This window comes from Petromyzon marinus, chromosome 24 (assembly GCF_048934315.1).
Source record: "Petromyzon marinus isolate PM22_M1 ecotype Great Lakes invasive population chromosome 24, UKy_Petmar_22M1.pri1.0, whole genome shotgun sequence".
In the NCBI taxonomy this organism is placed as follows: domain Eukaryota; kingdom Metazoa; phylum Chordata; class Hyperoartia; order Petromyzontiformes; family Petromyzontidae; genus Petromyzon; species Petromyzon marinus.
This window is the reverse complement of record NC_133690.1, coordinates 3783856-3810380: the sequence shown is the minus strand read 5'-3', so window position 1 is coordinate 3810380 and position 26525 is coordinate 3783856. Positions and strand designations below refer to the sequence as shown.

General features: G+C 45.8%; 1 protein-coding gene across 2 annotated transcripts; it reads right to left on the bottom strand.

Moving 5' to 3' along the window:
- Nucleotides 1-6837: 6837 nt before the first annotated feature.
- On the bottom strand, nucleotides 6838-26268 carry LOC142928882 (uncharacterized). Of its 2 annotated transcripts, XM_076069336.1 has the most exons (9): nucleotides 25678-26266; nucleotides 23110-23350; nucleotides 19510-19578; nucleotides 16516-16548; nucleotides 12762-12815; nucleotides 11792-11821; nucleotides 9783-9860; nucleotides 8217-8387; nucleotides 6838-7769 (listed from the first exon to the last, which is right to left on the bottom strand). In XM_076069336.1, exons 2-9 carry the CDS (start codon nucleotides 23345-23347, stop codon nucleotides 7564-7566), a joined length of 879 nt encoding a protein of 292 aa, XP_075925451.1. In that variant the 5' UTR covers nucleotides 23348-23350; nucleotides 25678-26266; the 3' UTR covers nucleotides 6838-7563. The 2 variants fall into 2 exon arrangements, with proteins under 2 accessions (XP_075925451.1, XP_075925452.1); XM_076069337.1 differs by lacking the exon at nucleotides 16516-16548 and having other exon boundaries at nucleotides 25678-26268.
- Between the last annotated feature and the right edge of the window lie 257 nt (nucleotides 26269-26525).

Here is a 26525-nt window from a genome sequence, read left to right as displayed (position 1 = left end):
TCACAAACTTGAAGACAATCGATAGTTCATGGTGGAAAAAGGCATTTTTCTTTAATATTAAAAATAACCGGTGGCAGACCACCGATCATTTTTAAAAGGGCGGAATGTTGTATACGGCCCTTTTTCCACAATTAATATCCATAAGAATATTTACGGATGCATACACCTAGATTTCTTTTTCCTTTCTTTCGTGACAAACAATATATATATATTTTTTTTATGAATCAAACCAGTAAGCCAGAAACACGAAAAACCAGATGTTGGTCATAAACAGACCATTAAAGAATAAAGAAATAATAAAACTCTCAAGGCGAGGATGTAACAGCTATCGGCGAAAATCTCCAGATGAACAAGAGTTTGATGGGCCCCTTAGGAAAGGTCCCTCCGAGGTCAGAACACCAAGAGAGCAGACACCAGACGCCAACAGGGTAAATCGTATACATATTCTTTTCCTTATTTTCCAGTAAAACAACAAAAAAATTAAAAGGCAACAACAAGAATAAGATAAAATTAGCGATCCTAACGCTCACTCCAATTAAGAACAGGCCACCAGACACAACAGTGAATTATTATCCAATGATTAATTCGCTATCAAATGATTTTCACCTTTAATACTTTTACTGTTAAAACAAAGCTTGGAGCAAGAATACCGAGTCACATCAAAGGTTATCGAGAAGGAATGAGACAACGGGCAAACTTGCGAAAGAGTTTAAACAATATTCCAAGCAACCCCGACCACATTTGTCTCTCTCACAGCGCGGAGAAGCAGGAATTGCACCTTATCACAAGGGGCCATCTGGAAAAGCCAGCCGGGTTTGATGAGGAGACACACCCACCCCACACACGGCAACCAGGCAAAGAAAGTTTTAAAGAAAATTGCAAAATAATATTAATAATAACAACGTGTTAACCTTACACGACATTCCATTATAGAACCTTACAGAACCAAGGGATATGGATTCCAACAATCAAGAAACGGACCTCTTAAACTCAGGATGATAATTATTTTTCTTTTTAATAATTCCATCATAACAATTCGAACCTCGGTAAAACCGAGAGGTGTCGGGAGGACGCAGTTACAAACACGAGTCTTGGCGAACATGGGACCAAATGGTATTTGAGCAATATAAGTCAAAAGTATAAAGAGGTGCTCCCGGCCACCTTTGTCTTTCCCTGCAGGACGTGATAAAATGCATACGCTCGGAAGAGCATCTTCAGTTGGAAATAAATCAAATACTATGAATCACAAGCATGATCATAACTGTGTATGATAAGATACCAACTGTGATGTGAAATGTTAAACTTAAAAAAAATCTTAACCATTTCTTTGTGCGTCGGAACGCGTACGGAAAAGGGGGGGGGAACCCGCCCCTCTCTCTGGGTGGAGGGATTAGACAACCAGACGCCACCAAGATGAATCGAGGTGTCTGTTGTCTTGATGTTTATGGCTTGAGGAAAGACCCGAACAGGGCCATGTCATAAATGACACACACACAAACATACACACTGACACCCGAACTCCCCCCCACCACCGACACACGAACCCCCCCCACCGACATACGATCAGATCAAAGATAGCTCCACCTCGTGAGGGGGAGCCGAGAAGGGGAGAGATTTTTGGCATAAAAAGGAGCCGTTTCAGCATTGAAACCAGCTCATCAGCCCTCGGGGCCAACTCATCAGCCCTCGGGGGCAGCTCAACAGAAGAAGACTCATCTCAACTCAGCTCAACAGAAGAAGACTCATCTCAACTCAGCTCAACAGAAGAAGACTCATCTCTACTCATCTCAGCAGAAGACCCGCTCAACTCATCTCAGCAGAAGAGCAGCCATCACCGACGCCGGAGACGTCTCTACAACTCGCCGAATTGGCGAGTGTCGCCAATTGGCGACCCGCTGCCGCTGTTAGCGGCCAGCGCCACCACGAGCGAATCGTGAGCCTGCAATCTACAACCGCCGACGACGGAGCACCAGCGCGCCGCTGCGGGCGTGCTTCTAACGCCGTCTACCAGACGGTCATCTCAGCTACAACAACGCATCTACTCGTTCACCAACGTCCGTCGAGTCCGAACCAACTACTGAAAGAAGAATCAACTGATACGTATGATACACTGCCCCCCCACTACACACAAACCAGACGTCTGCTTGACACAAAGAATCGATTCTGAACATTGGCCTACTCTTACACCACTCACACCATTCAACACACACACACGGGTCATTAACAAAGCCTAAAAACCTCAAGCCATTGAACCATCCGTGATTGTGGAAACATCGCAACGACCGAGTGAATAATCCATCGTTTTTAAGAGTGTTCATAATTTTTCTCTGTAATATTGTGCTGGGGCTGTACTTCTAACCGCATAAATTACCAACTGACCCATTAACAAGGATTAATTCTTGGCTCCTCACCACGGAGCGCCGCTCGCGGGGATAGAGAGCTTGTTCAACCGGTTCCCTGTCAGGGGTCTGGCCACAATCAATTAAAAGATTGGCCCGAGATAAGGATCTCAAAAGGAAACATCGCCACCCATTGAGTCGCGTTGAGAAGTTGATTAGGAATACTTGAGTCGTTCGTTAATATTTGTCTTTCTGCATAATCTTGCCGGTATCCACGAATGAAATAACGAATTCAAACGCATATTTGTGCCTCCAAGAATAATACCGGTTGGAGTGCCCTGTCAACGAGTAGCGTTGCATAATAATCAGTCATCCTATTGTTAACAACGTGACAATAATTGCATTAAGGGCCGCGCATGATCAGTGACCGAATGCTGTTTTGTGTGACGATTCAAGTAACGAAGCTTTGTGGCCATCGAGTGGTGTTGATAAGGCAATTAGAAGTATTACAGTCGAACGCTTTAAATTCATAATCGTTATGAATCAATGAACGAACATCAACGTGGTACTGTGCTGACGATTTCAAGCATAATAACTTCGCATATCAGAATGTATTAAGGATTGGATACGAATCAAAGACCAAGTGCCGTGTTGTGTAACAATTCAAGCATACGAGTTTGCATATTATAAAGTTAAGGTTTGATAGAATAGTTCGCATGTTTTTAATCTCTCTCTCAACAACCGATCGATTGCGTTACGCGTCGGGAATTAACCACAGGTGCCGCTATCGAGGTGAAACAACGCAATCGTGATGGTATCGTGTTAACGCTGTGTTGAAATTCCAAAATCCCGAGATTGAGTTTTTCATATTATCCAAAAATTAAAGTTAGCTAGAAATAAAATTGATTAACGCAGAAGGTTTGTGTGTGATTCTTCCTGAAATTCTGCATAATATTGTTCTGCGTATGAGATCTGAATCCTGGGGACCTATCATAAGCACACTATCACCACATGATCCATAACACACATAATCCGTAATGTTCAATCGAGAGTAATCGTATCCTTATCGATAATACGGAATTGAAGAGCAGAGTCGAATCGTCTCTCTCTCATTCACGCTCACAACGCCTGCGTCACTGCATACGATTAATTGCGTTATTCCAATTCATAACACAATCCTCGTCACCGAGGCTCGACCTGATAATCCATAACGACCTGCATTATCATAACCACGCCCACTCGCATAAATTAATACGATTATCTCTCGAATCAGCATAATTTATGCACATAATTACACTAATTAACATAATTTCGGATAAATTATGCAAATCTCAAATTTCATTTAATTTTCATTATTTTCATCAATTTTCATAACACCTATATATACAACACTACCATCTAAACCAGGGGTCGGGAACCTTTTTGACTAAGAGAGCCATGAAAGCAAAAAAATTGGAAATTTATTTCAGTGAGAGCCATATAATATATTTTAAAAGTGAATTCAACTAAATGTCAGTATAATAAGCCTCTGAATTTATTCTTTTAAATAATGTTGTTATAACACTCACCATTAATGCGACTTCTGGTGCTGCATGGATTTGCTGATGTCTTTGTAGTCGGGTTGGTACTTGGTGAGGTTAAGCTTCATGCAAGCGTTGAGGCTTTCATCCGTTAAACGTGATCGTAGGTTGGACTTGATGTTTTTAAGATGTGAGAATGACTGCTCACATGCGTACGTAGATCCAAACATGGTCAATACAGCAATACTCACACGCTGCAGTGTGTGGTATGTGACAGGAAGCGCGTTCCAAGTTTTGAGAATCAGCTGGTCTTCGGGTTGGAGTTTTTTCATTTCTGTCCACATGTGCTTGCTCGCCAACTCCGCTTTCTGTCGTGTGATTCTTTCCAAATCTTCATTCAGTGACTTGAACTTATTCACCCACATGTCTGAGGCCTTCAGGTCAGCCACTTCTGCTTCAAAATCTCTGACGGAGACACCAGGGATGTAATTCAGGTCGGCTGTGTTCAGTGAACACTCGTTTGGATGGGTGATGAACTTAAAAAGACGAGTGTGCTCACGAAATTCTCCAAAGCGTGCTTTGAAGGACTGTAGGAGACTGGATGTGCAGCCAGCTAGCTGGTGGAGATCAAGGTTTTGAATGGGCTCACTTGCTGTGCATGCATCTTTAAATTGGCTCAGTTTTTCAAAATGTAGTAAACGACCTGTTTCAAGATCCGTGATGAAAAGCTCCAGCTTGTTTTCAAAAGCAAATACAGCTTGTTGAAGGGATAACACTGTATTTCCAATGCCTTGCATTTTCACGTTGAGCTGGTTCAGATGTTCAGTCAGATCTACGAGATAGTAAAACTTGAGGAGCCACTCGGTGTCGGCTAGCTCAGGATGCCCGACGCCTTTCATTTCAAGGAAAGTCCGGATTTCGTTCAGGCAAGCCGCAAAACGGCTAAGCACCTTCCCTCTTGACAACCAACGCACATTGCTGTGCAAAAGCAGACCAGGATAGTTATTTACAACTTCATCCAGCAGTGTTTTAAACTGGCGATCATTTAAGGCTCGGGCAACAATAAAGATGATCACACGAATGACCAGCGACATCACTTCGCCAAACTGCCTGTCACACATCTGAGCACAAAGTGCCTCCTGGTGTATAATGCAATGGAAACTTAGGATGGGTCTATTTTCATGTTCACGGAGAAGCGCCACAAATCCTTTGTTTTTCCCCACCATACACGGAGCACCATCAGTACACACTGAGAGAAGTTTATCCATAGGTAGACTTTTTTCTTGAGCAAACTCCATGAAAGACTTGAATAAATCCTCACCTCTTGTGGACCCTTTTAATGGCAGAACAGCAAGACTTTCTTCGCGCAGTGTGTCACCAACAGCATATCTTGCAATCACGCTGAACTGCGACAAATGGCTCACGTCTGTTGACTCATCCAAAGCCAGAGAAAAGAACGGCGCTGCATTTATGTCCTTCACTTGCGTTTCCTCCACTTTGTTTGCCATCACGATGGTACGATCATGAACAGTTCTTGCCGACAGAGGCATGTCTTGTATCCGTTTGATTATCTTGTCTTTGTTCGGAAGATCATCAAAAAGTTCATTGGCTACATCCAGCATGAACGTTTTAGCATACTCGCCATCTGTGAATGGTTTTCCGTTCCTCACTATTGCTAAAGAACCAGCAAAGCTAGCCGAATTATAGTCACCTTGCCGGGTCCATACGCGGAGTTGCTGCTGGCTAGCTTGCACCCTGCTCAGAAGCTCTTGGCACGCTTTCTTTCTGCTGTCTCCCGCAGGGTATTTTGATGCAAAGGTAGCGTGGCGCGTGTCGAAGTGCCGCTTTACATTCGACCGTTTCAACGATGTAATTTTGTCATTGCAAATTAGACACACCGCAGAACCCGCTCTCTCCACAAAGGCGAATTCTTCGGTCCATTCGTCCTGAAATGTACGATACTCGTCGTCTTTTTTTCTTTTCGCCATCTTCTTCGTCGAAGGGTTAGCTTTGAGCTAATGACCGAGCAGACGCAGTCTCAGACTGATTCAAAAGGGGGCGTTTACCTGTTTTACCCAGCAACGGCAAACGTAGGCCAGTATCATCCAATTAAAATAATGGACAATTGCTCCTGCAGCCCTGAACAGGACATGCGCAGTGAAAAATCGATGGATGGATTAAAACAAGTGAGAATATTTTGTTTTATCTGCGAGCCATATGCAATCATCAAAAGAGCCACATCTGGCTCGCGAGCCATAGGTTCCCGACCCCTGATCTAAACACATAAAGCAAGACAGCGGGCAAGCAAGGTCACAGGTAGCGATTGTGGGGCCCGACGTCCACCCTGACCTCCACCCTGACGTCCACCCTGCCACCCTCGCCGGGCAGGTGGGTCACGACGTCCACCCTGCCACCCTCCCCGGGTAGGTGGGGCACGACGTCCACCCTGACGTCCACCCTGCCACCCTCGCCAGGCAGGTGGGGCGCGACGTCCACCCTGACGTCCACCCTGCCACCCTCCCCGGGTAGGTGGGGCACGACGTCCACCCTGCCACCCTCGCCAGGCAGGTGGGGCGCGACGTCCACCCTGACGTCCACCCTGCCACCCTCCCCGGGTAGGTGGGGCACGACGTCCACCTGTTGGGCTCCTTCCTCCACCGCGTCGGTCAACTCCCGCCAGGCCCCCGCTGAGCGAGTGACGGGGGCCCCCGATGCTCGCGCTGCTGGCCTCGGAGCCACACGGGGCTAAAATACATGCCCGTGCACACCACAGCTGTCACTATTAGAGGGGCCGCGGAGCGCGCTATTACCTGCGAGCGCGCTCACACCTGAGCGATTACCTCACTCGCGCAAGACATGGTGACGATCCCGCGGTCACCACCCCGCGTTCACTCTCGCCGCATGTTCCCCCACCGCCACCGAGGACTCGGCTTGCACACGCAGTCGCTCCACACAAAAATTGCAGACACCACACCATCGACGGTCTGTGCTAACTTTTTATTCTCGGCGCAAACCACAATCCCTTAAAGCTGCCCAGTCGGCACTACCGGGGGGAGTATCTTGCGAGAAAAGCCTAGGCCTACTGCCGTCCGCGCTCCTGCTCACCCAAGCGTCCTACCATTTACCTGGTAGCCGTACTCGCGGCGTCACACGGACGCTGTGAGAGGCGGAGGGAAGAGGACGAGAAAGCCTTGCCTAACACGGCCTCGTAGTGGCGAATGAGTGGCGAATACACACTGCCTTTCTCGCTTTTTCCACCCCGGCTTCCCAGATGTCGTGTATGACTCATCGCGGCTGGCCCGGTAATCTTTTTGCACCCATACACTATTAAGCCAACTCAGGGGCACCGCGATGTGACTTGTCCTGCGAGGGTCGGCCAATCCCCTGGCACCGGGAAACCGTGGGACTTTCCTCATAGGAACCCTTCGGATTAAAACCCGTTGTGCCAAGCAATCCCACGCCAGGACACTACGTGTGTGCGCTGTCTGTGTGTGTATTCAGTGTGTGGCCGCGGAGTTTGCAGAGTGGCTTCGAGGCCGTGGCACCACACAATCCCTGCAAACTCCAGCATATGTGTGTGTGTGTGAAAGTGAGTGTGCGCGCATGTGTGTATCTGTCTTTATTTGTGAACCCGAACAGTTTGACTTTTGAACAGGCCTCAGGAATAAGGAACCCGTTCGTAAGTCGGGGGACTGCCCGCTCTTTCATTTGCGTGGCCTTTCTTTCTTTGGTCCATCGCGGGATGCTTTGTGCGCGCCGGCTTTTTTGGTTTGATTATCCCGGGCAGGCTTCGTTGGATGCCCAGGCATCTTCACATCGGGCTCCTGTCGGTTCTGCTCTTCCGCAGCGTCCAATCCCTTTTCCACGTCGGGGGCAGTCGTTGATTTTTTATTTCGCGTGAAGCACATTACTGAACATAAAAGGGGACAAGGGAGTAAACGGGTTAGTGTGAGCCACTAAATGCACATGCATGTAAGTATCTGTAGTTATCTATTTGTGCATGTGTGGGCTTTTCTCCGGGTCAATCTCTGCCTGCATCTTTCCGCGTGTATCTTTGTACGTGTCTGACACTGTCCGTGTCTATAGCTGTCTGTGTCCTTCGTGTCTCTCAAAGTGTTTGTAAACGTGTCTCTGTGTCTCTCTAGATCTTAAGAGATTGAAAACTAATTTCTTTAGAAACTGCTCGTTGTTGTGTTTAGTTTGGTGTCCTTTACCCCGCCCCTCCGATTAGCACTGTTGGCTACGGAAATGTGTGAAAGAAATTCAACATATACACATCTCCTACGATGATCTGCAGAGGACTCTACTTGTTGTTAAAAACGGCTCTGCTATCTGGAGGAACAAGCTAAAGGCTCACCGATGCAGAAGACGATTAAGCATAGCATGGCTGGCACGACCACGATCAGTGCAATCACGCTGGTCTTCGTGGGCTCAAACTCAGGGTCGTAGTCTGGCTCTGGGATGACGTCGGGATCGACGTCGTCCAGAACCTCCAAAGGTGCTCGCCGTTGCTTTTCCAAAATAGTTCCTGTAACACAAAGACAAAGATAAAGGTCCCCCGTGTAGCCTTAACAGACTGTCGGGGCAAGTGCTGTTAGCGAGCACCTATGAAGGCCGGTAACGGTACACGAGGGGGTGGGTGGCCAGCACCACGCCCGACCGCCTTCGTCTCCCTAGTGGCAATGTTTACACACCGCACCAGGTACTCATTTGAGGCTGAGTCGATCTAGAGGAGGCCCGGGACCGGTTCAGATAATCGTCACAGGTTTTGGCCGTGAGTGGGAATAGAACTCGGGTCGCCGGGTTCATAGCGCAGCGCGCTAACCGCTACACTACCGCTCCCCACTTCCTGTAACACATACATGCATACACGCGCGGGTGAGTTAGTGACGTTTACAGACTTTAAAAAAAATCCTCGAACATTTTTACATCATTGCTTTTTGTAAAAACCTAGCAGAGTGAATTTAGACGTATCCCTGGCAGCAATGTGCAATGGCTGTATCTACGTTGAACTTCTTTCACACCGTAATGTAGCCACCGTGCTAATCAGAGGTGCGGCGGGCAGGGGGGGAAGGACAACAAACTAAACACAAACATCAGCAATGTTTAAGAAGGCAGAAGCGTCGGGTGATACGAGCCGGCAGCAGCACTCTGGACAGCGCTGCTTGAAGGGCCCCATGCAGAAGTTGTGAGCAAATCTTTTTTGGCCATTCTCACACTCGTGAGGTTACTCTGCTGTGACATTTTTGAAGGGTTTCTCTGCCTCCTGACAATAATGCCCAGAGTGCACCAGGAAAACAATTCAGAAGATAACGAAGTGCCTGTAAAGTGTATTGTCTTTTTTACTCGGCTTGATATGGAGACTTAGTAATGACATGGTGACACTTTTTTTGAATGTTACTGCGCTGACGTCACCACAGTGCGAGCGAAATTCATTGTTCCTACAATTTTGATTTGAAGCTTTCGTGACTGCAGGGATTCATATTCTTGGTTCTTTCGGTAAAGTCACGTAGAAGGGAAACAATAAAATAATAAAAATATAACATATTTAATTATTATTTTGTTTCCCTTCTACGTGACTTTAACGAAAGAACCAAGAATTTTTTTGATATATATTTTATTATTTTATTGTTTCCCTTCAACGTGACTTTACCAAAAGAACCAAGAATATGAACCAAGAATATGTTCCTACAATGTTTCTGCTTGTTGCTCTACCCCTGCCTAGTTATGCAAATTGAGCATCTCAAGGCATTGCACATGCATGGAACGATGCATCGATGTTAATGAGTAAAATGAATACTTCGATTCATCATACTTGGATTGCAAGGACAACGCGACAGATTTTACGAGAGTCATATTTTAGGAGTGATATAAATTGCACGCAGTGAGGCATTCCTGACGTTATAACTCCAGGATGACGTACGTTCGCAATAAGACAGGCAGACTTCCTTATTCTCTTTCTGGCAGGATTCGCAGCGCAGGGCAGATACATACGTGGGTTCTGCGGACAAAAAAACACATGGACGGAGTTAAAAGGCTGTTGATGTCTGCAGATTGCAGGGAATATTGGGGTCACGAAAGTTCACGTGATGGAACCAGATGTCACGTGCATTTTCAGTAGGGGCAAATGTAAACGCTACGAAGTTCCATTCATCACCTTTTTGATTGACTTTATTCGCTTTTTTTCTCAAATAGAGATAAAAATATGAAACCAATTTGTACGCATGTTGAACTGCTTTCGCACCGTACATAGCCAACCGTGCTAATCGGGAGGTGCAGGAAGAAGGACAACGAACTAGACACGTACATTTCCTGCAGGAATGTCGGTCACGTGGTTTGACCATTTACTCGTCACACCGTTCAATGCGAGTTGGTGACCGTGGGGAGGATTAGGTTTCGGTCGTGGCATCAGGATCGGTTTGGATGTCACCCACCTGTGACGTTACGCATGACCAGCGATCAAACTCAGACCGCCGCGACACCCACACGATAAGAATGATAAGCGTTTACTTGCCCAGTCGAGTGTGTCAAGCAATTGCATTTAGAACACGGTGAGCGAGTTTAGGGTCGAAATAAGCGACATGTGATGACTCCAAGCAGTCTGGTACGTTCAGGATAAGACTAAAAACAAAACTGTTGTTGAGCAGGGCCCTACATTTAGACGTTTGGCCAATTCCACGCAAGACCGTTTGGCAGGAAACAAGCGCACTTGGAGACTGTGCCTGCACGTGAGTTGAGAACACTCAAGAGTTCAACACGAGTTGACTCCTCGATACGTTGCTGTGCTGCCGTCATGCCACGACTTCGTTAAAATTGGGCTTTACTTTCAGGTAATCCTTTATTATATTATTCAGTTAGAATATTACAGTAGATCATCGATTGTCCGGTGGCTTCGGGGGGCAGGGGGCGCCGGGTTTTCAAAAACGCCGGATAATCAAATCACTATTTAAAATTGCTTATTTTTGCACGCTGTGTTTTTCGGTGTTGTACATGTGCTTTTGCGTTTAAAATTTGTTTACTACATAACATTTGCATAAATATCCTACTCTAAAATAAAAATCCTAATAAAAAAGTGACTATTTACTGTACCGTACTTACCACTCTAATCTCGAAGACTGGAGTATACACATGAAGCATTTTCATTGTTTAAGTTGTATGTATGTACTGTATCATGTACAGTATATGATATTTCACAATGAAATCAAGCATAGCTACCTTTTTTGTCACGCCAAACGGTGCCTCTGGAGGGATTTTGCCAAATCGGCCCGGGACTGCCGGATAATGTGGGAAGCTGCCGGATAATCGAGGATCAACTGTATTTGGTCAATTGTCAGCAGGTTTAGCCTGTACATGTGAAGTTGGTGCAGGTTTTCCAGATAAAAGCCGGGGGGAAAGTGTTGCATTCAAAAGTAAACATTTGTCATGACAATGTTAGAATGTTGGGCAAGCGCCATTATCAAGCGCATGGTGACGTCGTCGTTGACGTGCTTGAACGAGCGTGATGCTGAAGCCGACAGTCGGAAGCGCTCGCTCACATTTCCGGAATAACGCTCGGACCTTTTTGGCCTCATAAATTGTCCACGCACACGGGCACATGCACACATGCGCACACGCACATACACAAATACAAAGTTCGAGCACCTATGAAGGCCGGCACGGCAGACCAGGGGGAGTCAACCTAGGGGAGGCCCAGGACTGGTTCAGATCATCATCACTGGTGTTGGCCGTGAGCGAGAATCGAACTCGGATCGCCAGGTTCGCAGCGCAGTGCGCTAACCACTAAGCTACCGCACCCCAGACACATACACACACGCACACACGCGCACACACGTATGCATACTGTCTCATGTGATAAGCTGATAAAGACGCAGTCATGGCACCCATACCGTCTTACAGAATCGCCAACATATATACAGGTGTACACAATCTTACCACAGACAGGGCATGACGGTTCCTTCGAAGCTGAAAAACAAAAAGGAAAGGACAAAACGTAACGGTAAGTTAAATTATATTCGCATTAGTTGCTTAACAACACAGTCACAAATCCCATACATCACCACCACACACAGCAGGGAGTGTAACCAGGTAAGGGTGAAAGTGTCCTGCTCATGCCACTGCTGGCTAAAGGGCCTCCACTCGAGGTACAGAGATCCCGTCTACAGAGTATTTGGTCTACTCTTTCAAGGTGGCCAGAGACAGGAATATCCACACTTTGCCACACCGTATTGGACGTGCTGATCGACTGATTATGGTGTGTCCCCATGCCTACCGCTCGGTGGACAGAGGAAGAAAGATTTGACAAACTTGCATTAGGGTCACAAGGAAGCGAGCATGGATACATTAAGTTTAATATGTGGGCTTTCGCGACCAATATACATAAGAGGTTTTCTGGGTTAGATCGTGTGAATATAAATGTGTCGTTACTCCCACCACCAGCACCACCCAACACAGCTAATTAGTAAGGTTTGTCACGTAAACAAACATGTCAGTTACTAGTTCAGCAATAACCGGTGTGTTGAAGAGTAAACCCACAACATCTACAATTCGAGTACGACGTTTCGCCGGTAATTACAACTAGCCTCATCAGGCGACAGCTAATTATACCGCTGTATTAATAATAATGATCCTATACCAAACGAAAACCTCTTATGGATGGACACATTAAGAGTTAAAGTTACAAATCTGTACCGCGCACAAGAGCAAGTGGGAGGGGACAGGTGTTAGCTTGATGCAGGTTCGTGAAGCATCAACAATGCCGTACTATGGTTAGTCTCGTCCCCACCACGGTAACGTGTTAGACACCGGTATTCTCAACACTGCTCATGTGAGCAGGAGGGAGGAGGAAGACAACGATTGATGTTTGCGTCGCGCTGGGTGTGAGGGTGCAATGGGCAGGACTTACTCTTCAAAGCTTCCTGAAAATCCTTCCATAACTTGATGAGTTCTCTCCAGTAGACTGCCATGAGAGAGAGAGAGAAAAAAACGAGTGAACAATTTGTAAATACAGTAAAACCTTGGATTGCGAGTCACTTGGTCTGCGAGTGTTTTGCAATACGAGCAAAAACTTTAAATAAATATTAATTCGATAAACGAGCGAGGTCTTGCAATACGAGTAGTGTACGTATACGCTTTGTCTGCCGAGCGTCAGGTGATCACTACTGAGCCGATGGTTCTTCTCTCTCTTTCGCTGTGGGATTGTGGGTAATCGTCTCCCATGCTCGGTCTCAGTCGGCGTGCCTCACTCGTATAGTCAACATCCGTGCGAGCGTATACTGTTTACTATAGTACTATAGTGTTTACTACAGTATAGTGTTGTGACCACGTGTGTACTGATTACTACAGTACTATAGTGTTGTGACCACGTGTATACTATTTACTATAGTACTATAGTGTTGTGACCACGTGTGTACTGTTTACTACAGTACTATAGTGTTGTGACCACGTGTATACTGTTTACTATAGTACTATAGTGTTGTGATCACGTGTATACTGTTTACTATAGTACTATAGTGTTGTGACCACGTGTATACTGTTTGCTACAGTACTATAGTGTTGTGACCACGTGTATACTGTTTACTACAGTACTATAGTGTTGTGACCACGTGTGTACTGTTTACTACAGTACTATAGTGTTGTGACCACGTGTATACTGTTTACTACAGTACTATAGTGTTGTGACCACGTGTATACTGTTTACTATAGTACTATAGTGTTGTGATCACGTGTATACTGTTTACTATAGTACTATAGTGTTGTGACCACGTGTATACTGTTTACTACAGTACTATAGTGTTGTGACCACGTGTATACTGTTTACTACAGTACTATAGTGTTGTGACCACGTGTATACTGTTTACTACAGTACTATAGTTGTGACCACGTGTATACTGTTTACTACAGTACTATAGTGTTTACTACAGTATAGTGTTGTGACCACGTGTGTGTGCGTAAAGCATTTTTGTTATTTTTGTCCAAGTGTAGTGACTGTTCTTTAGTAACTGTACTGCAACAATGCCCCCATGAAATCCTCAAAAGGAGGCAAAAGCAAATGTCATTGGATAGGTTCCTTGTTAAAGTCGCAGAAAAATAAAAAGATTCCAGTGAGCCAACAGATGCCAGTGATTCCGTTAGTGACGGTGAAAGTCGTCCTACACAATAACCCTCCTCCTCTCCTCTCTCTCGTCTCCCTCACACCAGCCATGATTAAATTAAATTAATAAATTTGATTACTTTATATGAAATTAAAATAGGAAAAATATAAAAAGGTTTTTTGCATTAATAATTTTTACTTGAATATTCTTGGGGTTGTGGAACGAATCATCTGAGTTTCCATTATTTCCTTTTGGGGAAATTCGCTTTGATATACGAGTGCTTTGGATTACGAGCACGTTTCTGGAACGAATTATGCTCGCAATCCAAGGTATTACTGTATAGTGCAAAGACTTTTAAAATATTGCTTCATGATTGCCCCTGTACATGTCTGTCCATTGTACTTGCATTAACTTTTTACAGATGACAGCTTTCAGCTCCAGGAACTGGTCACACTTCTGTGACGGTGGCCCACATTTGCATTCATCACGACAGTTTCCAAAACGTCATAAATATTGCAAGCCATTAAAAGGATGCCAGCAATGTCTTTATAGTCACATGCAACCTGTTTCATTTTGCTTATTCGTGTCTCGACGATAAATCATCAGGGCCATATTATCCAATCGGAACAGTAGGTACAGTAGGCACTGTGCCCAGTGCCTACAAATACTTAAGGGCCTACAAAAACTAAAGGGCTTACGAAGACACATTCTTACCACGTTTTTTGTTTGTATGTATTATAAAAAATAAAATGTAACCAGGATATCTTCTTGAATAAATATATTTGTATAGCAAGGATAGGCACAGTGTACAAAGAGGCAACGTCACGTCAATGTTATCTGTGGCACGCAGCACGCTCCCATCAATTTAGGGCACATACTAAATAATACGCGTATCAGTAATGACGTCTGTACAGCACCTGGACGAAGTACCGTGCGAAACAAGCGGAGTGACAGCGGCGGTAGCAGTAACATGGGGCAGCAGCAGTAGCAACTGTAGAAAGTTGTCACTGAAGGCCTACGAAACAGAAGTGCCCAGGGCCTACAAGAACCTTAATCTGGCCCTGTAAATCATTGATTTTGTTATATCATTCAATTATCCCTTTAAAACATTTTGCAGAACACCTTCCGAACCAGGCAGGTGTGTGTTTCTGGCTCCTGCTCACAGCCTGTAGAGTTCTCTGGTGTCCTCTCACATGAATCCCAAACTCTCATTCGTGAAAAAATTAACATCGCCAAAACATCCTCATGCAGCGGGACCCTCCTGAAGAGGAGTTTTGAGACTCAGTCAGGATTTCTTTGGTAAATAATGAACATTATTGTACAAGGTGGTCTAAATTAGTTTAGTGAGAAATTAATTTCGTATTTATATTTCGGGAAATTAACTATTGGGCCATCCTGTAGATCTGCCAGCATTATTTGGCTCATCATACAAATCCTGTTGCATTAATGAAAATGATTAATAATAAACGTGTTTTTTGGGGGGGGTTAAATCACGTAAATATTAATCGCCCGATTAAGCTGGTTGTAATTACCAGCGAAACGTCGTACTCAAATTGTAAATGGTGTGCCTTTACTCTCCAACACACCGGTGTGCTGAAGTAGTAACTAATTGGCACGTTTTGTTTACGTGACAAACCTTACTAATTGTCTGTGTCAGATGGTGTTGGCTTAACAACACATGCAATGTACAGGTGGAAAAGGTGGAGAACATATTTTTCTTGTCGCGCCTTCTCCTGGCAAGCCAGGGTATAGCAGCACCTCGACGCCCACAGTCAGGGAGTTCCGTAACATCTGTGTGCGGTCCACCAACCCTCGCTGCCTCCACAGTGCTGGAATACAGCAATGTATGGCCACCATCGGCAGGCTAATTTCTTGGATTACGAGAATTTCATAACCAATTATACCACTAGTGTGCTTTTTGAGGCACACACAATATTTTTTGTAGACATATTTAAATGTCTACCCAAAATAGTGTACCTTTATTAAGTAAAAATTACTTTAATATATATTTATTTTCCAGTTTTGCCCCAGAATGATATAATTCTGGGTTTTGGTATTGATAACAGCTGGGTGGTTAGTTTTCTTTTTGGGGTTATCTTTTGAATAGTTTTTGTGAAAATATTACAAGAGTCTACGGCGCACTGAGAGATGAAATATTCTTCTTTGGTTCTTTCGGTAAAGTCACGTAGAATGAGAATAAAATAATAAATTGATAAAATAAAATAACACAATAATATTCTCACGACGTTTCGGCCACAACACAAGCGGCCTTCATCAGGTGAAGGGGGCGAGACTGTCTGGTAGGACAGCGCTGCCGCTTGTGTTGTGGCCGAAACGTCGTGAGAATATTATTGTGTTATTTTATTTTATCAATTTATTATTTTATTCTCATTCTACGTGACTTTACCGAAAGAACCAAAGAAGATGAATCATTGCAGTCACGAAAGCTTTAAATCGAAAGATGAAATATTCCCAAGCATAGCAAAAAGCAACCAGTCGGATCTCTCAAAACAAATCAAAACTGAATTTCCCACAGTCAGGCTCAATGTTTGTCCCCACACTTACTGGCATAGTGTTTTTGACTCAGCTGACCGGAAACTGTGAATGACAGAACCAATACATAGTTAACAAGGCAGGAGTGATCAAGCACATAAAAAACGGCAGTGTTTGTGTTTATGCTGATACGGAGTTGTGCGAAGCGCACATCATAAACAAACCGAGACAGCATTGAAGGTGCGACCAACAGACATCACGTGTTTAGATACCAGGGGTGGAATGATTAACCGTTGGGTCTTAAGCTCACGATACGTGCAACGAATCACTCGTGTATGAGCCCATGGTGTATCCCTTTCGATTTACATTGAGTCACGGGTTCACGTGACTCTTGAAACCACGAGTTGCCACGAACATGACTGCAATTATCAAATAAATATTTAATAAATATTTTATAATTCTCGTTGGGCCAGGAAATCCTCAACAATGTTAAGACTTTTCCGGAGAGTTATGCCATATTTTTACGGAACAGGGTGATCTTGCTTTGAGAAATCCAAATTGTTTATTTTGCAGATAATTGATCAGCATTCGGGTGTTTGGCCAATACCAGTAATGTTTTTTTTTGCTATGGGAGGACATTAGGGACCTGGGCAGAAACCCATGCAGAACAGGCATAGAACAAACTGCGCGCAGAGAGGTGCACATGTTGGGAATCAAACTCAGGTCTTGCTGTAATGCTCAACTAAACTACTAAAACTATGTTTTATTTCACCAGGTAAAGCCCACCGACCTATGTCGCTCTTTTTCAGAAGCGACCTGACCACAAGTGATGGCCCAATGAAGTGGCGTATCACGTGGACATTTATAGCAGCCGAATACTCTAAACGCGTGATGTTGATTCTAAATGTGAAGGGGAAAACTGGAGGACCTGGAGAAAATCCGCACGACCGCAGGAAGAGACATGCAAACTCCAAATATAAAAGCATTAGGGTAGGGATCGAACCCTCGACCTCCTGTATACCCGGCGAGGTAGTTAACATCTCCTAGCCACCAATTGTGTCATTGAATCGTTCCACATTGTCATGGAGGGTGGGGAGGTATTCAAATGTATTAATGGCATTACTGTATTTGTATTAAATTAACCGATTTGCTATCCACGATGTTCGCCGTCATTACTTTGAATGCAGTTTTAATTCGTAGCGATCTAGGCCCTGGTTACTTTCATGTAGTCAAACTTTTCGTTCAAGTTAACCGTCACAACACCCACTATATGCGTGCAATTTTCAGTCTTTAGCGTGAGTAGCAACACTCACGGCTAACCGTCTCTTCTCTCACACAAATACAGTAGGCCTGTATATTTCAGAGTTCAACGTTGTCGATGTTAGGATTTGTAAAACAAATTGACGATCCTTTTTTTACTTTCAGATCATTGATTTGAGGTAATTACGTAGTACCTTTGTGCTTACAAAAGTGACGTCAAACGATGCAGGTTTCTTTTACAGGCCAGTAAATGACACAAACATTTCATTTCCACTTACGTATTTATCAACTAAAAGTGTCAAAAAAAGAGTAAGATCATCCAAAATATAGCTAGGGCCGTTTTTGGATATTCAAATCAATCTGACAATGGGCAACAAAGACAAAGATCCCCCGCATAGCTTTAACAGACTGTTCGGGCAAGCGCTGTTAGCGAGTAGCACCTATGAAGGCCGGCACGGCACATCGGATGGTGTGTCGCCAGCACCACGCCCGACCACCTTTGTCTTCCCAGTGGCGATGTTTACACACCCAAGGTCGACTCATCTGAGGCTGAGTCGACCTAGGGGAGACCCAGGACCAGCTCAGATAACCACCACTGGTGTTGGCTGTGAGCTAGAATCAAACTCTGGTCGCCGGGTTCGTAGCGCAGTGCGCTATCCGCTACGCTACCGCTCCCCACACAATGGGCAACACCGATAGCAACACCCGCCATTCGCCACTAAGTGGCGGTGACGTCACCAGGGCGCCTGTGCCAGGCCAGGTGCACTGAGGCCACGTGACGTGTCGAAGGCCCGCCGACAAGAGGTCTCGGGACAGACCTAGGTGCCATGGGCTGGCTGACTTGAGACGACTGGTAGATGCACCAGCTGTACTCCCTGCTGTGCCAATGGTCAATACACCCACGAGCACACACACATTATACCCCTTTGTTGGGTACACTGTCTTCATATGCTCTTGCATTGCTACACGTAGATCGCTTTTTTGTCTCAATCCACTGATGGGTGAGGGTTTCCCCATGCCGTACTCGTCATGGAGGTTATTTCACCATGCTGGTCGTTGTGGGTTGGAGTCAGTGGTGGGGGCTGGACATTGGAGCATAGGAGATCAGTACAACGATGGATTTTGCGGTGCTGCGTTTGGCTAACAACAGCCTGGTTGAATTTAGATGCTCATGAATATGAAATTGCAAGGTATATATATCAGAAACTTGCACGGATGTTTCAACTGCCATGACGGAGAACGATGTTTTTTATTTTACTATTTTTTTTACCAGGTAAGGCCCACTGAGCTAAATAGCTATTTTTCAGAAGCGACCTGGCCACAAATGATAGCCCAACGAAGCAGTTTACCAAGTGGAAATGTATAGCAGCCAAATACTCTCAACGCATGTCTCTAAATATGGAGGGAAAAACCGGAGGACCCGGAGAAAAATCCATGCGACTACGGGGAGAGAGAGAGAGACATGCGAACTCCAAATATACACGTAGGCTTTCGCGACCATTATATACAGTCGTTAGGGTCAGGATCGAACCCACAACCTCCTTCATACCAGGCGAGGGAGTTAACAGGGGACCACGAGATTGCAAGTTATATAGTGTACAAACCATTACACCGTAGCATCACGCTGCTCATTTGTTAGACAACATATTCAGGTGTTGGATTTGTTTTCTCTCCAAAAATCCTGGAAAACTGTGGAGCAAAGTATCGGTTTGTTTGCGTTCTCTTGAGCTAGGCTGCTGAAACAACTTCTGCCGAGAGCGTGCGAGTCAGCCCGCTGACATGCCCCTCGAGTCCGAATGCACGTACCGTCTCCAATTCTGTTGTTCATCTCCACAAACTTGGAGCCCATGGTTTGCTCCACCTGCTCGTACAAATCTACAAGACGGTGAACAACATGCACGCACGGACACAGAGCGTTCCAGTTAACACGGCCAGCCTTTTCCGAATCCACAAGACGGTGAACAACACAGACGCACCGACAAAGAGCGCGTACTCACAGAGAGACAGTTACAGAGAAACAGAATGACGGGCTCATAGAGACACAGAGAGACACGGAGACAGAAAGACAAGAAACTCACAGAGAGACAGTTACAGAGAGACATGGAGAGACAGACACGCACAGCGACTGACAGAGAGACAGTTATAAAGACACAAACAGATGGGCTCATAGAGACACGGAGAGAGAGACATGGAGATACAGACACACACACAGACACTCACAGAGAGACATTTATAGAGAGACACACAAACAGATGGGCTCATAGAGACACAGAGAGAGACATGGAGATACAGACACACACTCAGACACTCAAGCAGAAACAGTTATAGAGAGACACACAAACAGATGGGCTCATAGAGACACAGAGAGACAGACACACACAGAGACTCACTGAACAACAGTTATAGAGAGACGGGCTCATAGAGACAGAGAGAGAGACATGGAGATACAGACACACACACAGACACTCAAGCAGAAACAGTTATAGAGAGACACACAAACAGATGGGCTCATAGAGACACAGAGAGAGACACATGGATACACGCAGATAAGAGACAGGCACAGAGATAGAGACGCATGATGTATGCAGGATGAGACAATCAAATGCAAAGAGACAAAGGATAAATGCATCGTAATTATACCTCTGTGCATTTATATTGAATGCTTCTCACCTACGTCTTATATTTCTCTAAATACCGTATTTTCCCACATATAGCTCGCATACGCGTATAGCCCGCATACGCATATACCCCGCACAAATAACGTTTTGTGTAAAACAAATTTCAGATAGCCCGCACCTCCATATACCCCGCAGGGTCTTGTTTTGTTTGTAAAAAGTGGTATACCCCGCGGGTTATACTGCAGGAAAATACGGTGCTGCCTCTAATTCCTATCGTTCTTTCATACCTGGCTACAAATGTAAATAATCTTATAACTCTCTTGATGACTGTATCTCTCTTCTCTTCGAAATTAACATCTCTCCAAATTTTCTCATAATATATAAATGTAATCACCTAAGCGAGTCGGCGCATGGAACATCTAAGAGACCAGGGTGTGGAGCCAGCAGAGGGCAGGAGTAGGGGCACGGTGACTGTGCATCTGTGAAAAAGAGCTTCATAGCTCATCGGATTCCTCCAGTATAAATAAATATTCCGATCCTGTATGCAGGAAATAGCAGGGGAGGGACGAGGTCACTCGAGGCCGTGAGCGGTCGAGCCGAGCTAAACGATCTCCGGCGGACAGTCGGTGGATGAGAGGGGAATGGAAAGCCCTGGGGGGGGGGGGGTGCGAATGGCCAGAGGGGGCCGGTGGATGTGCAGACGACAGGGGGCAGCGTGATGGGTGTTAGCGCGAGGACACGGCCAGTGTAGGAATACAACAGGGGGAAGGGATGGGGGGAGTGGTGTGGAGGCGAGAGGGCGGTGCAAGGGGAGAGAAGAGGTAGGACCAATGGAGGGGGGAGAGCGAGCGAGGAGAAGGAAAGGGGCCGTCCATAAATGACGTCACGAGATTTTGGACGATTGACCCCCCCCCACCCCCCCGTCGTCACACGACGTCTCAAAAAGTCAGACCCCCCCCTCAAACATGACGTCACAAAGCTCTGCCCCACCCCCAAAATAAAACATGCTTCATATCGCTTTGAACTATTGTCATTGTAGTGCGTATTTAATGTGGCGCTGCACTCTGATGTTGTAGGAGAAAACGTTTATTAAAAAGTCTATTTTATTAAGTAGAACGTGTTGTCTATATTTATTTAAAGTTGCGCATTTTGATGTGACGTCACATTTCTCAACCCCCCCCCCCTCTTCGTCACAAGTGTCTAACCCCCCCCCAGGTGCGTGACGTCATTTATGGATGGCCCCAAATGTAAAACTTTTTATTTTGTCAGGCAAGGCCCAATGAGCTACGCAGCTTATCTTCAGAAGCGGACCTGGCCACAAGTGATAGCTCAACGGAGTGTACTTATCGCGTGGACACTTCTCTCATCCAAATACTCGGAAGCACGTTTCTCAATGTGGAGGTAAAAAGAGAAAAATCCACGCGGCCACAGGGAGCGAGAGAGAGAGAGACACAAACTCCAAATATACAGCAGACGTTAGAGTCGGGATCGAACCCCCGACCTCCTGCATGAGCCGCCCGGGCGGCGGGCGGCGTTTACAGGGGAAGCCTCCTGGGGCGAAGGGGGAGGGCAGGGGGACAGCCACACGGCCGAGAGGCCACGTGGACGGAGAGGAGAGTTGGTGGCAGTGACTGGGCGGTGTGTGCGGAGTTTAATGTTCAGTGTTAGGCTCCACAGTGATGGTGGTGATGCACGCCACTCATTCACGAATCGTTGTGGAGTTGTCACGAAAGCCGCGCCGAGTTGAAAGATAAGTCTTCGAGTCGTCCCTGATTGTTGCGGTGGGCATTGCATATATTCTGAAACGCATATTCATCCTCCAATGTCTTCTGAATACCTCTCATCTCTATTCTGTTTCACTTCCAGCTCATCTGAATACATCTTACATTCCTCTTCTGTCTAACACATGCATTGCATACAGATCTGGACTAAATTACATTTTTAACACATCCACTATCTCGAGCATATATTTCCATCATCTCTCAGATACGTGTCTTACAGCTTTATTGCAGACACATCTCAGACACTTGTGTGTGTACATATATACTCATAATAGAGGTTTTGGGGTATATCGTGTAAATATAAATACGTCGTTCAACCCGCCACCACCCGATACAGCCAATTAGTAAGGGGTTGTCACGTAAACAGAACGTGGCCAATTCGTCACTAGTATAGCACACCGGTGTGTTGGAGAGTAAACCCACAACATTGACAAACCTTGATAATTGGCTGTGTCGGGTGGTGGCGGGTTTAACGACACATTTATATTCACACGATCTAACCCAAAAACCTCTACTATGGATGATATTGGTCGCAAAAGCCTCCTACGTGTTAAACTGATGAAATATTTACTCTTTGCACCGCATGCCTCTCGGCCTGTCAGTTGATGTGACGTGCCGAGACACAGGCTGCCCTCGTACTGCACCTCGATGAGGAAACGAGCACGTTGCGGGGGCTAGGAGATGTTAACTCCCTCGCCTGGTATGCAGGAGGTTGTCAGTTCAATCCCGAACCCTGACACCTGTATATTTGGAGCATACGTGACGCTCTCCCCGTGGTCGCGTGGATTTTTCTCCGGATCCTCTGGTTTTTCCCTCCACATTTAGAATCAACATCACACGCTTAGAATATTTGGCTGCTATAAATTTCCCCGTGATGAGGCACTGTGTTGAGCTATCACTTGTGCTAGCCAGGTTGCTTCTGAAAAATAACTATATAGCTCAGTGGTCCTCAGTTGGTAAATATAAAGAGTAAAAAAGATGAAATGAAAGTAAAAAGGGTGACACACAGATCAAGCGCTTGGAATGTTCTCCCAGCAGCTTGGAGATAATATTCTGCACGCCCTTGTACGTCTTCGTGCGAATGAAGGGCCTGTCGATCTCCATCCTGTTCAGCAGCGCTTTCAGGGGCACCGCGATGGCTTCCGTGCACTTGAAGCACGGCTCGCACGGGCGGGCGACGAGCAGCAGTAGCAGCAGCGTTGGCAGCACTGCGGTCACGAGGCACGAGGAGCGCTGGGGAGCCATGGCCTGGGGAGCGAGAGAAGGGGTCACGTTTAGCGACTCGACCTTTACTCGTTGTTCCAGTGAAGCAGGCACCCATTAACGTGGGCCATTTTGGAAATACAGGGGCTCCTCTACTTACAAACGAGTCAGAATCCAGAGGTGTGTTCGTAAGTTGATTTGTTCGTAAGTCCAACTTACTCCTGTCGGTTTCGAACATTTTGTACGACATGTACACTAAATAAGAGAATAGCTTTAAAAGTTGTATAATCTCCTATAAACATAGGTGCCACTGGTTCTTCAAGTTCGGCAGATGCCACCAATGCCATCTATTGCGCGGCGGTTTAACTTACGACTTTCGGTCCGAACAGGCAAACTGGACGTACAGACAGGTTTGTTCGTATCTCTAAGTCGAATTTTCCTCAGTAGAGGAGTCCCTGTAGAACTTTATGGTCATAAAAGATGTAAAGCGCTTGCGTTACGGTAAACAAGATTGCTAAATTTGGTAATCAAAGCCAAAACATCACCAAATGCAGTTACGTGGCGTGTTTACGTTTTCGCGCTACGATTCGTAGTTCACGTAAAAAGACCAGAACCGATACGACCAGTTATAAATAACAGTGGAGCGTTGGCATTGGGCAAGGGTCCGTGGTGATGGTATTAAACCAGTATAGGGAAGGAGATGAATCTTAGAAAGAGGGTGGGCACTCAAAACAATAACAGCGTGCACGCCCCCATCAAACCAAATCCGTCACTGGCAGCAAGGCGAGGAATGGAAATGTACTCTTTGGTTTCATTCGGTAAAGTCACGTAGGTAAAACAAATTAAAATAAAATAAACAATTAAAACACGACGTTTCGGAGGCAGCGCAAGTTTCATTTTATTTTAATTTGTTTTACCTACGTGACTTTAGCGAATAAAACCAAAGAGTATGAATCCTTGCAGTCACGAAAGCTTCAAATCTAGAATGGAAATGTCTTAGTGAGGAGAACGACTCCCCAATGAGAGGCCTTGCAGCAGCCAAACCGTGCAGCAGAAGCAGCAGCAGCAGAAGCAGGGGCAGCAGCAGCAGGAGCAGCAGCAGTAGCAGCAGGTGGAGCAGCAGAAACAGCAGGAGGCGGAGCAGCAGCAGGAGCAGCAGGAGCAGCAGCAGAAGCAGGGGCAGCAGCAGCAGGAGCAGGTGGAGCAGCAGGAGGCGGAGCAGCAGTAGTAACAGCAGCAGTAACAGTAGCAGATAGAGTGCTTCCTTGCTCACGGCCCTGAACTCCTCCTCTGTGCAGGCGTGAGGCGTGCCGCACATTCCACATTCCCCAGCCTCTCTGCCCATTGCCACCGTTATCGATGTCCAAATGATGAGCCACTTTGTTGAGCTATCATTTGTGCTAGCCATGGCGCTTCTGAAAAATAAGTTAATAGCTTCGTGGGCTTTGCCTGGTAGGATGGGGATGGTTTAGTTTCATTTGTATGATTTGGGTGATTGTTTGCTTTACCTGTACTTTGCCCCTGCTGAACATCTGTGGAAAAGAGCTTCATAGCTCATCGGATTCCTCCAGTAAAAAGAAAGATTCTGACTTTAGTTCTGAATGATAAGGTTACCAGGATAGCATTTTTCACGATACAATGCGAGAATTTTCACGATCTTATTGACTATCGCAATAATTTTCCCGTAACTTTGCATTTTTATTTCCCACATTCTATCATGATTGTGCTTTGCTGGACTTAACACTCCGAATAAGGTGATTTGGCAGTTGTTCAAAGGCAGCTCACCCAAGACAAAGCAGCCACGCCTCTTATAATCGTTGCACCTTCAAATTACAGTCTATCGTTGTCACAACGCGCTTGTCTCTCCAATCAGTTCGCATGTCAACCACGAACGGGACCAGAGTGAGCCCTGCCTCGAGATCGTCGTCGTAAGCGCGGGTCACGTGACCCCCGTTCTCTGTGCGCCACCCAACCAGCGATGATTATTCTATGTGCTATGATTATGCTATGTGCTATGAATACTCTACGTGCTATGATTATTCTACGTGTTATGATGTGCTATGATTACTTTGCGCCCTATGATTTAATGTGCTATGATTATTGTACGTGCTATGATTACTCTACGTGCTATTATTCATACACTATGATTACGCTGCGTGCTATAGATTACTCTACATGCTATGATTACTCTACTATGATTATTCTATGTGCTATGATTACTCTAGGTGCTATGATTAGTCTATAACGATTATTCTATGTGCTATGATTACTCTAGGTGCTATGATTATGTCTGTAATATCAAGGAGGCTCTTTCCCCGAGTCACTCACCACAAGCCCAGTGTAGTAGTAGTAGTACAAGTAGGGTCGCTTACCGCTTTTTCTTTCCAAAAAGGGACTTCTCTCCAACAGTGGTGACGAGGTAATGTTGTTGTATCCCTCCCGTTGTGTTCTAACACCAATTAAGTTTTGCCTCTCCAATCAATTCGCACGTCAACCACGAACGGGACCAGAGTTGAGGCCTGCCTGGACACAGCCTGGAGATCCGTCGTCGTGAGCGCGCGAGTTGGTTGTCGTGACGACGCAGTGACGTAAGAGTCACGTGGCCCGTTCTCCCAGTTCCGGGTCACGTGGCTCGTTTTCCGAGTCCCGGGTCACGTGGCTCGTTCTCCGGGTCACGTGGCTGGTTCTCCGAGTCCCGGGTCACGTGCTCGTGTTCCGTGTGCTCGTGCGAGCCATTCAACCAGAGACGCTGCCGCGTGCACCTCGTGCTCGGCTGTGATTTGAATTCGTTAGAGACCCCCACCGGTGCCCTATATAGGCGTGCGATGATGGTGCATGCGTGATGTTGGTCGTATTGGCGGTTGTTGCTGTAGTTGGTGGTAGTTGACGATGAAAGATACTGTTATCGGTTTGTGGTGGTTGTTTTATTGGTAGTGGTTGTTGGTGTTGACTGGTGGTTGTCATTGTGTTGGATGTGGTTGTTTTATCGGTGGTGGCTGAAAGTATTGGTTGTTTTATTGGTGGTAGATGGTGGTTGTTGTGTTGATGGTGGTTGTTTTATTGGTGGTAGATGGTGGTGGTTGTTGTGTTGATGGTGGTTGTTTTATTGGTGGTTGTTGGTGTTTTGTTATTGTTCGTGGTAGTGGTTGACGTTATAGGTAGCGGTGGTTGCTATCTGTTGGTGGTGATTGTTATAGATGTAATTGTTGTTGGTGACCAT